The 12,281-nt window shown below is 40.3% G+C and overlaps 1 protein-coding gene across 1 annotated transcript in view; it reads left to right on the top strand.

Annotated features, from left to right (window-relative positions):
* The window catches only part of LOC104982227 (multidrug resistance-associated protein 4-like), a 201,824-nt gene that overhangs the window by 53,200 nt on the left and 136,343 nt on the right, over positions 1-12,281 (top strand). Inside the window, exons 9-11 of the mRNA XM_010831562.1 lie at positions 5,467-5,568; positions 9,247-9,336; positions 10,742-10,933. Of these exons, the coding sequence (XP_010829864.1) occupies positions 5,467-5,568; positions 9,247-9,336; positions 10,742-10,933 (384 nt within the window). The remainder of the gene's footprint in view (positions 1-5,466; positions 5,569-9,246; positions 9,337-10,741; positions 10,934-12,281) is intronic.

Here is a 12,281-nt window from a genome sequence, read left to right on the forward strand (position 1 = left end):
ACCCATTTAGTTTTACAACCCTATAAAGAATGTAGGTCTCTAGTTCATGAGAATCACCTGGTGTGCTTATTAAAACTAAATTATCACATCTTGGAGTTTCTGATTCACTATTCCTTTGCTGGGGTCCAACTTACCTATGTCTTTAGTAAGTGTCCCTGTGTCCCTGAAAATAAATCACATTTGGGAACATTGCCCTAGTTGTATAAAGAAATCTAAAATGTACCTTAGCAAATGCAAAAGATAACAGGACCTTTTTAAAACTAAAATCAGTTGAGAGGAAAAAGCTGTCTTGATTTATGCTTGACTTTTGCGGGTCAAATTTGAATTTACTCATCCAATCATTCCACAAAATAACAAGTCTAGTGCAGCCTTGAGTATGGTACAGATGAGTATATATAGGGACAGGTAAGCAACTGCAGAGAAGTCCTTCCTACTTGCAATTTATGTTTCATCAAGTGGGAGGTTAATAAAGTATCAAACAGTGATACCTGATGTGCATTTCTGTGTCAATAGTCCTTGGGAGGAAAAGTCTGAGGGGCCATGAGTTGCTTTGGCAGAGTCACTGGTGTAGTTTTGGAGGTTGTGTTGAGACGTTTGAGCAGGGAAGGCTAAGCAGGTTACCTGGAGAATTCCATGTGTGGGGGTGTGGGAGATGGGAGGCTGATGCTTCACATTTCCCTGGGGATGGTCATGTGACAAAGGCCTTTTGTGGATAAGAAGGGGGATCCGTGCATTTGAGTAACCAGAAATGTCTGAGGCTGCAGAGTAGAGAGCTAGAGGCCTCAGGAGGGGCCCATACAGGATCCTACAGGAAACATTAAGGTTTTTATCATCTCAAAACTCAGCCTGGCTGCAGCCTGGAGAACAGGGCAATGATATGTGTTAGGGACCCAGAGCAGAGTCAGGGAGATGAGTGTATCAGGAGTGTGTGCAGTACATGGTCCCGGGACGAGATGATGTGGTTTGGTTTAGGGTGAAATAGAGAGACTTGGCCATATTTGAGAGCCGCTCAGGGGCACATTTTGAGTTGGGTAATAGGGGCGGGGAGGGGAGAGGTGGATGTCAGGCTGCTTTGGTTTTTCAGGCTGTAAAATGACCTGGATTCACTATGATAAGGAAGGCTAAGAGAGAACCAAATCTGAGGAGATGACTAGCCTGGACTTAGTTTTGGATTCTGAGAGCATTTTAAAATACTCAGTGTTTGCTGTAAGACCTGCCTCACTGAGCAGCCATTGGCTGGATTCAACCTCCTGTCCTGTTATCTAACAGGTAGCAGCAATTATCGGATAATCATTTTCTTCCTTTCTCTGCCTCTCACTTAGATGTGATGATGCCCAACTAGAAGGTAAAAAGGGCCTCAGGAGTGGAAGAAAAGGTCAACTGAGTTTACTGACCAGGTGGTCAGAACTGGGCAAGATTTGACCACAGATGGGCTGGAGGTGTAGTGGGCATGCAGAGTTTAAAACACAGTGTGGTATTGAGCCCTGCTGCCCCACAGCCTCCTGAAGCCTGAGGCTCAGTAGACTAGGTGGTTCATCATCCAGTATTTCTGCTCAGGTCATGTCTGGCAGCCCCAGGAAGGAAACCCACTACCCCTGCCCACCTTGGATGGGGTGCGGTGGTCCATCCCCATGGGCAGACCTACACATGGTCTTCATAGTGTTGTGTCTTCTTGTTTACATGTGCTTTTCAATGTCATTTTTCCCATGTACAAAATATGAATGATTTACTGTGACTTTATAGGCCCCAGAAGTCCCTCTATTTTATCTTACTAAGGAAAATGGACTGGAGCTCTTTTCTTTGAGCTCTTTCTTTTCTTTACAATCCAATAGGATCTTGAAAGCAGTATAAGTCTTCAGTGACTTTCACATCCAGTAAAATGTATCTCTGAATTTATATTATTCACAAAACTGCTTAGGTTTTCCCACACCAGCCACTGGGGAAGTCAATCTTTTTGGCTGAAGTTCTGACTTTGATATTTTCCCACATGATCTGTTCTGGGTCTGCACATCATCTGTGATTTATTTTTGGCTTTTTTTTTTTTTTTTTTAAATCAGCCTGAGCCCTAGAAAAATATCCAGCCAGCACTTCTGACACCTTTACAAGCTGATTATGTGTTGGAATCTTATTTAACCCCTGGAAGATTGTGACATCTTTCCTCACTCAAACCTATTATTTGTGGAGAAGTGTTGGGAATTTCTGTCCTACTATGTACACACTGATGGTGTCTGGTATCACTGACTCGATGGACATGAGTTTGAGCATGCTCCAGGAACTGGTGATGGACAGGGAAGCCTGGCGTGCTGTAGTCCATGGGGTCACAAAGAGTTGGACATGACTGGGTGACTGAACTGAACACATGCACCCACTGAATATTGAGTTTTTGTCTTGGTAACATATTTAAGCTGAAATTGGCATTTGATTCTGTCTAGACAAGATGTACAATATATGCATACAACTTTTTGCTTGTTGCTGTGTTAGCTCAGTCTATGTAAAGCTGTAGCAATGCAGGTTGGATGGATTTGAGGAGCCCTGTAATCTATTCCTTCCCTTACCCATGATTTGCTGACTCTGTACAAGGCTTGGTCTCTGTTGGAGTTGGAACTAGTGTCTGTAAGTGTGTGAGTGATGTAGTGTCTATATCTTCTGTGTGACATATAGGAGAATCCCTCATGGGATTCAGGGGTAGGGAGGACAGTGCCAGCTGGTGATGTCCTGACAGGTTCCCAGGAGGATTAGCTTTTGAGATGGACTGGAAGGGTGGGTGGGTTAGTACTCAGGGTGTCCAGGCAGAGGCCACCTGGGTAGTGTGGACTTAGGTGCTTATGGATCACTGGGGGATATTAAGTATGGTGGACATTCTCAGAGGTGTTGTAAAGAGATCAGGAAGGAGTGTTGTTGGGGAGGGCCAGGGAAGGAACTAGGGAAAAAACCCAAGAACATTGTATCAGTATTTGAAATGATTAATAGTAAGTTAGACTCTGAAATTATGTTGCTTCAAGAGAAAAGGAAAATTGGGAGATGAATGAGCTGTGGCAGAACAGACAAGAGCTGCTACGTGACTGATGATGGGAGAGGTGATGTGGAGAGAGAACTCAGGCTGTGGTGATTGAGAGCCTGCAGAGGAGTCCTCAGACCACCGTCCATCCATCCTGCCCCTTGCTGGACACGGGCTCGGGGCAGGGAGGAGTAGCTGTGCCCCATGTTAGGTTCTCAGTGAGCCTGGATGAGAGGAGGAGGAAACGAGAGGATCTTATCTCCTGACCGCTGGTCTTTGAGAGAGATGCAAGGGTACTGCTTTCTTTTTCCTGCACAGAAGCAGGTTTTCATGATCAGTTTTTGCCAATTGTTCTTTGGAAGAGGAAGATTGCAATCACATTTGTAGCTCTGTGGTGTGATAGATGAGAATGTCAAGGACTTGAAGGATGTTTATGATTTTAGGGGAGTAGGTTCCTATTCAAATGTTTTCTTTCTCAAACATCCCCAGAAGCTTTTATCAGTTGCCCCTGTGTTGGTAGGGATTTGGTTTGCCTCTGGGTCCTAGAATTGCCCATATTAAACCTGCTTACAAGGATAGTTTGCTTTTCTCTCATGCAAGAGTCCTTGTAAGGCCCTATATTCTCTCCCTGGGGCTGCCTTTACAAAGTAACACAAACCACAAGACCTAAAATCACAAAGTAAATCACAGACCTAGGCAAGTCTGAAATCAAGGTGTCAGCAGGGCCACAATCTCTCGAAATCCTGTAAAGGGGACTCCTTTGTCAGCTCTGTTAACTTAAATGGTTTCAGACAAACCTTGTTTTTCCTAGGCTTGTAATTGCCATCACTCCAGCCTCTGTCTCCATCATCATCTGCCTGTTTTCTGCCAGTGTGTCTGCCTCTGCATCTCTCTTCTTATAAGGGCACTAATCATGTTGGATTCAGGGCCCACCCTACTCCACTGTGATCTCACCTTAATGGATTACACCTATAACAACCCTATTTCCAAATAGAGTCACATTTTGAGCTAACTGGCATTAGGACATATCTTTTTTGTGGTGATACAGCTCTCCCCATAACAAGTCCCATGGCTAGTGTGAACCTCCGTGGTGTTGGGACCCAGACTCTTTCTCTCTTATTATGTTACTCCACTGCATGTGACCTTGACCCCACTGGCAGCCTCCAAGGCCCAGGCCGTGGGGTGGAGGAAGGTCCTGGTTGCTGTCACTCTCCACTGACCTCGATTTAGCCACATGGCTGTGCATATCTGCTTGTGAGGCTGGAGAGAGAGGCCCTTCTTCCAAAAAGCCACTTGCAGCCAAAATCCAGGGTTTGTTACCACAGAAGAATGAGAGCAGATTTTGAGGACAGTCAGCAGTCTCTGCCACACATTCATAGTTCTTAGGGGTGTGGGTAATGGAGGTGGTCTCAGTTGTTTACTCAATTTCTCTACCACTGTAGTTTCTTTCATTGAGTTATTAATACACCTAACATTTGCAGGGCAAGAGAGAGTTTTCTGGTATATGTTTATGTTAGCTTTGTGGTGGTTCAAAGGACTTGGTTTTATTCAGCTAAATCACATTGAATGACTGCTAAGTGCTGTGAAAATAGCAAGAAGTGGAAGATGCAGCCATTCCTGTCGAGCTGGAGAGAAGGCACTGACTAAAGAGAAGAGATAAGTGATAGTGAAAAGATGCTTGTGAAGTATTTTTAAGAGGTAGAAATTTAATAAGAACATTTTCTTTTTAGAATGATAACAAGTGGTAGTTAATGAAAAGCAGTGATATTGATTTAACACACATGAGAAAAGCAGAGTGGTCTTAAGTGCTCACATGAGGGTCATGACCCACAATAGAGCCAGAGTTTTAATTCAGCATCTCTGCTATAGGTCTTGTGTTTCCAGACTGTTTTGTGCCACCTGATTGAAGAAGGCCTGGGAATGGCCTTCCTCTCTATGTTCCTAGCAGTGTCACATGGTGCTTGGTGCATAGTGGGATTCAGTAAATATGTATGGAATAATTTCCTGTCAGCTCCCATGTTTATTGCTGGTAACACAAGACTAAAGCAATATAAATATCCAGGTTCTAAATGTGTTGGATTTTAGAGCTATATTTTCTCCTTAGGGAGAAATTTGTACACTGAGAAATGTTGAGAAAGTTGCAGATAGACTCACGACCAGGCACTCTATTTATGTCATATATACACATGCATATACACACATTATACACACACACACACACTCCCTTATATAAAGAACTCTATGTATACTATATGTACTATATTATGAATGTACATACTATATGCTGTAATAATAGTGTATATTATCTATATAGTAGTTTGTTCTGATGTGAACCAACACTTCAAATACAAATGGCAAAACAATTTGTAGGTTGTATAGATTTTTACTGCAAATTCCAGGGAAGCAATTATTTTTGTTTGTGTTTCATACCGCAGACTAAACTGTCTATGTTTTTCCTTTTTCTGTAGAACTTTTTGTTACTTGATGAGATATCACAGCTCACCACTCAACTGCCATCAGATGATAAAACAATCGTGCACATGAAAGATTTTACTGCTTTTTGGGATAAGGTAATAAGTCCTCCATTCCTAGATCATGACTGCTAATAGATAACTGTGACATAGATTTATTGGAGAATTTTGAGATTTTACTCAGGGTGTAAAATGTGACTTGCACATTTACTGAAAGTATGTTATAAAAGTTCTCAAAATCAGAGATAAAATTTGCAACTACAGAGATTATGTGTAAAATCAGCCTAATACATTTGATGCGTTCTCTATGTCATTTTCAAGAGAGCTTTCAACGTATTAGCACATCTTGAACTTAAAGTACATATGTTTGTAATGTTAGAATATACAGGACTGGAGAGACAAAATGGCAGAGCAATGCCAGATTCTGAAGCCTGAACAGGGAGGGAGCTCAGTGTCTGGCCCTGGGTAACTGTGAGGTGTGGGGACAGGAAGCTGAATGTATGTGGCTCATTGTTTTGTTGTCATAACTGAGTGAAAGTAGTAAAATAGAACTCTCAGTATCAGACAAGAAAGGAGTTGAGAAGCTTAAAAAATTTCTCATGTTTAAAAATCCAGCTTCTTATCGATAGATTTGTATTCCTATAATATCCAAGTCTCCTTTTTAGTGATGAAAAATTATTGTCATTTTTTTAGTATATTAATGTTTTAGACATATTTTAGAATGTTTTTTAGGATTTGTATGTTCAAGACAACATAAACAGATGAAGAGATATTCCATGTTCCTGGGTAGGAAGAATCAATATTGTGAAAATGACTATACTACCAATGATTCAATGCGATCCCTATCAAGTTACTACTGGCATTTTTCATGGAGCTAGAACAAAAATTTCACAATTCTTATGGAAACACAAAAGAGCCCAAATAGCCAAAGCAGTCCTGAGAAAGAAGAATGGAGCTGAAGGAATCAACTTTCCTGATTTCAGATTATACTGCAAAGCTACAGTCATCAAGACAGTATGGTACTGGAACAAAAACAGAAATATAAAAAAGACAGAAAGCCCAGAAATAAACCCATGCACCTATGGGTACATTATTTTTGACAAAGGAGGCAAGAATATATAATGGGGCAAAGACAGCCTCTTCAATAAGTGGTGCTAGGAAAACTTGACCGCTACATTGTAAAAGAATGAAATTAGAACACTTCTTAACACCATACACAAACTCAAAATGGACTAAAGACCTAAATGTAAGACCAGAAACTATAAAACTCTTACAGGAAAACATAGGCAGAACACTCAATGAGATAAATCAAAGCAAGATCCTCTATGACCACCTCCTAGAGTAACAGAAATAAAAACAAAAGTAAACAAGTGGGACCTGATTAAGCTTAAAAGCTTTTGTACTTCAAAGGAAACTATAAGCAAGATTTAAAGACAATCTTCAGAATGGGAGAAAATAATAGCAAATGAAACAACTGACAAGGGATTACTTTCAAAAATATTTGAACAGCTCATACAACTCAATGCCAGAAAAACAAACAACCCAATCAAAGAGTGGGAAAAAGACCTAAACAAACATTTCTCCAAAGAGGACATACAGATGGCTCACAAATACATGAAAACATGCTCAACATCACTCATTTTTAGAGAAATGCAAATCAAAATGACAATGAGATATCACCTCACACTGATCAGAATGGCCATCATCAAAAAGTCTACAAACAATAAATGCTGGAGAGGATGTGTAGAAAAGGGAGCACTCTTGCACTGTTGGTGGGAATGTAAATTGATACAGCCACTATGGAAGACGGTATGGAGACTCCTTAAAAAGCTAGGAATAAAACCACCATGCTGCAGCTGCTGCTGCTAAGTCACTCTAGTCACTCTAGTCTGACTCTGTGTGACCCCATAGACGGCAGCCCACCAGGCTCCCCTGTCCCTGGGATTCTCCAGGAAAGAACACTGGAGTGGCTTGCCATTTCCTTCTCCAATGCATGAAAGTGAAAGTGAAGTTGCTCAGTTGTGTCTGATCGTCGTGACCCCATGGACTGCAGCCTACTAGGCTCCTCCATCCATGGGAGTTTCCAGGCAAGAGTACTGGCCATATGACCCAGCAATCCCACTCTGAGGCATATACCCTGAGGAAACCAAAATTGAAAATGATACATGTATCCCATTGTTCATTGCAGCACTGTTTACAATAGGCAGGACATGGAAGCAACCTAGATATCCATTGACAGATGAAGGGATAAAGAAGTTGTGGTACATATACACAATGGAATATTATTCATCTATTAAAAAGAACACATTTAAATCAGTTCTAATGAGGTAGATGAAACTGGAGCCTATTATACAGAGTGAAGTAAGTCAGAAGGAAAAATACCAATACAGTATATTAAAGCATATACATGGAATTTAGAAAGATGGTAATGACAACCTTATATGCAAGACAGCAAAAGAGACACAGATATAAAGAACAGACTTTTAGACTCTGTGGGAGAAGGTGAGGGTGGGATGATTTGAGAGAATAGTATTGAAACATATATATTACCATATGTGAAATAGATGACCAGTCAAAGTTCGATGCATGAAACAGAGCATTCACAGCAGGTGTACTGGGACAACCCAGAAGGATGGGATGCGGAGGGAGGTTGGAGGGGGTTTCAGGATGGGGGACACATGTACACCCGTGGCAAAAAATTTCTAAAAAAGAAAAAAAAGTTAATGTTTTATAATTCATTCTTCCCAGAGAAATTCTTTCATTTTGAAGATTATTGCAATAGTTTGTCCACACTTTGTACTTTAAGTTTTTTGGGCATTTTACTGATAAACTGTAACCTCTCTTTAAAAACAAAAATTATCAGTTACTGACAATTTTCTTAACACTAAGAACATGTAAAGACATACACACACCCTTAAGTCTCTCAGGAATATGACCTGTAATTGGCATGACTTCTCCCTCACACTGGATTGTGTGCTGTTGCATGTACCTCCATATTTTTTTGCTTTCTTACAGCAGAAGTACTTTATGGCCCCTGTTTAGCCAGGACAGGTAACGCATTTAACACATATTAAAATTGAGGTCTCAACACTCTGACCCACAAAGTCATAATTAATTTCTTAATTCCCTATTTTTTTTTGTTGTCATTGTTGGTGTTAAATTAGAGCTCTTGTGAAGTTAGAGCTTTGACGGGTATTTATAAGAGTTACTTTGCCAAGAAAGACTTCATCATGCAAAGTGACCTGCTCCCTTAGCATTACTGAGATTCATTCTTTATCAAATGAAAATGGAGAGATAGTGGAGGTTTCAATTTATTAGTAGAGGGCCAGGCTAATCATGTACTTAAGCTGCCACATCGTGGAGATTAATGAAATAGTTAAAACCAAGGGTCATAATGAAAACATAAATGATTAAAAACTTCCTATATTGACTATCCTATTAAGTATATTATTTTAATAAATTAGTATACATCATAAAATTTGCATTTCAAATTTCAGCTTGTCATTTCAACTGCTAAATTCTGTGGCTATCTAATACTGTGTCCATATGGATAGCTAGTAAAAGGAGCCTTCTAAAGGCAACTGAAGTTGTTTCAGACCCTGGAAGAGAAAAGATTGGATGAAAAGTCCTGTAGAACACATTATCTTAAAATAGGAAGGAGAAAAATGTGGGCTATGTTTAGCATATCAATGACTATTTTGTTATTTTCTCCACTTTCTGAAGTAATGTGTGTTACTTTATTGAAAGGGGCACATTTTTGTAAACTTTAATTTGCAGGAATCAGAAACCCCAACCCTACAAGGCCTTTCATTTACTGTCAGACCTGGTGAACTGTTAGTTGTGGTTGGACCTGTGGGAGCAGGAAAGGTAAGCCATGATACCTTGTTCAGCTTGCTGCAACGCCACAGCCCCTGTTAAATTCTCAGAGTTGAGGGACTTCCCTGTTGGTCCAGTGGTTAAGAATCTGCCCTCCAATGCAGGAGACACGGGTTGGATCCCTGGTCGGGGAACTAAGATCCCACATGCCTCGGGGCAAATAAGCCTGTGTGCTGCAATGAAAGATCTTAAGTATTGCAACTATGACCCAACACAGCCAAAAATAAATAAATGAATATTTTAAAAAATTCTTAAGAGTTGAGCCTAAAGCTGTGTATAACACAGTTTGAACTGGGCAAATCTAGAATCGCTTTCCTCTAGGTGTGTTCCATGGGACATTCGTTTTGCAAGAAGGTTTCATGGCCACATGAATCTGGGTAAATGCACACTGTGTTTTCCTTCTTGGTGCTTCATGTTGCACAGTTGGGAACTGCTTGTCAGATGTTTGGACATCTCAGTGAAGGACGTTATTTATGTGACATCTATTCAGGACAGAATGAGACAGTGGGGACTTCTTTTTGTGACGGTGGTCCCTCCGGGAAGTCTGGAGGTTGTGAAGGCTCTTCCAGGAAGCTTTGAGCGTTTTCTCACATGACTTGCCTTGATCCTCTCAGTGCACATGTAGTGAATGTGCAGCCATGTGCTGGAGCTAAAGAAACAGATGTGAGCGAGACCCTGACACCTCTGCCATCCAGAGACTACCAGGTTCTGGGGTGAGACAGATATGCAGGCAGATTATTTTAGCCCAGTGCGCTAGCACTGTGATGTGGGGACACAGACACACCGCATCTGTGTGGTGTACAAGATTTGAAGGACATATGTACATTCACTTAGTCTCTTGTGTTTTGTACAACAAAATACAGAAATCTAAACATAAGTGTGTACATGAGAGGTTGATGATTTCTTCTGTGACGGACTTTTGCTCTTTGGACACAACTCACTTCAGAGTTCTTTTAATAATGATCTTTGGATATAGTTTTTACATGTAGCTTTTTAAGAACAAGTATTTGCCAAGTGAAGGATACTCAGATGTAGGAACAGCTGCATAAACATCAGATGCAAGAAATACACATCCTGCTGGGCTGCTCTGCTAGTTAAGAATGTTAAACATTTTTATTTAGTCTTTGTTGAGTATAGCGCTTCATTTGGGGGAAATTCTTGGGCACAGTAGATTGTTATAGCATTTTATTAGTATTTCTTGTCAACTGTGGGTTTACATTGACAAACAGTGTTATTTTCAACTTTTTGGTTGCAACTACCAGAACTATACATTATCGTGTTCTAAACACAAGCTTTCTATCATGTATCAAGCGCCAGGGTGGGGTCGGCTGTGCTGCGGGGCATGTTCCGTCCTGAGTGCTGCCTGTTCATGTGTGTGTATTGCCGTCTGTTTCAGTCATCACTGTTATGTGCTCTGCTGGGGGAGCTGCCCCCGAGCCAGGGGCAGGCCAGCGTGCACGGGAGGATCGTGTATGTTTCTCAGCAGCCTTGGGTGTTCTCAGGAACTGTGAGGAGTAACATTTTATTTGGGAAGAAATACGAAGAAGAACGATATGAAAAAGTAATAAAGGCTTGTGCTTTGAAAGAGGTGGGTAATGACTCCTAAGTTGGATATACTTGAATTTTAAATAATAATAGTATCGGTTTAACCTACAAGATTTGTTGAGAGTTTTTATTTACTTTTTTAATTTGAAAAATCATTGTTGCTGATTATTTAAAACTGGTCTTCTGGGTAAATATGCAGGTATATACATTGCTGTTTTAATCCTGATGTGATAACACTCACAGAATGCCTTTTTTTTCTTTTTCCCCTTGAGGGGATCAGTCCATTCTATGAAGTTTCATTCACTTTTAACAATTATAGAAATTTCTAAAATAGCAAGCACAGTGTAATGAATCCTTATGTACCACTTCCAGCTTTAGTCAGAATCAGCCGGTGGCCGGTCTTGCTGCATCTCTACCCCTGTGCTCTGCCTGCCCCACCCCCAACCTACATTATGCTGGAGCAGATCCTAGACATCATATTAGTTCATCTGTCTACATTTCATTAGTTTCATCTAAGAGAAAAAAAAATCTTTTCCCTTTGGAAAAAAATCACCACATTATTTCACCTGAAAAATAACCCAAATTGCTGAATGTCATCAACCTTCTAATCTGAGTTTACATGTTGTTAGACATCCCACTGAGAAACCTTGTTCGCTGTTGTTGGAATCAGATTCCACATAAGGTCTGTCCATTGTGCTTGGTTGTTGCCTCCTCGGTCCCTTTCAGTCTGTCGGTTTCCTGCGTTACTTCATTTTTTATTTATAATTTATTATTTAAAGAAAATAGAATGCTTATGTTTCTTCTTAATACTGTATCATTTTGTTGGAGAAGAGATTATTTTCAGAAAGGGCATTGATTTTCACAGAAAATGGCAAAGTGAAATGTTTAACTCTACATTAGGATTTAGATGAAATTAGTGAATGAATGAGGAAAACTAAACTTATCTGATAGAATATAATTTGGCAGAAACAAAGAAAAATGTAAATACCGATAAATAGTTTGTTATTCTCTTGGGTTATAAACATCAGTGAAAAACAGTTTTAAAGGGCTCCCCCTGGTCTCTTCAGGGCAGTTTGGACATCTGAATATTCTTTTATACAGTGAGGAAAAAGCTGGGACAAACTTTCAAAGGTTTGGTGTTAAAGGCTGCAAACTCTCTTTGTGAGGAAATAATAATTCTGCTTGAACAATGGCTTGAACACCATAGACAGTATTATGTGAGCAGCATTTTATGATAATGTGGACAGAACAGAATTATTCATTTAATGGCTGCTATTTCTTTCTCTTGGGCTCGCATTATGGGAGATTGTGCTTTTGCAGAAATGATGTGAAGTTAGGAGGAATGAGCTAGATTTTTATTAAATGGTACATAGACTGGGTAAGAAAAGAAG

This window comes from Bison bison, unplaced genomic scaffold (genome assembly GCF_000754665.1).
Source record: "Bison bison bison isolate TAMUID 2011002044 unplaced genomic scaffold, Bison_UMD1.0 scf7180017864527, whole genome shotgun sequence".
Lineage (NCBI taxonomy): Eukaryota > Metazoa > Chordata > Mammalia > Artiodactyla > Bovidae > Bison > Bison bison.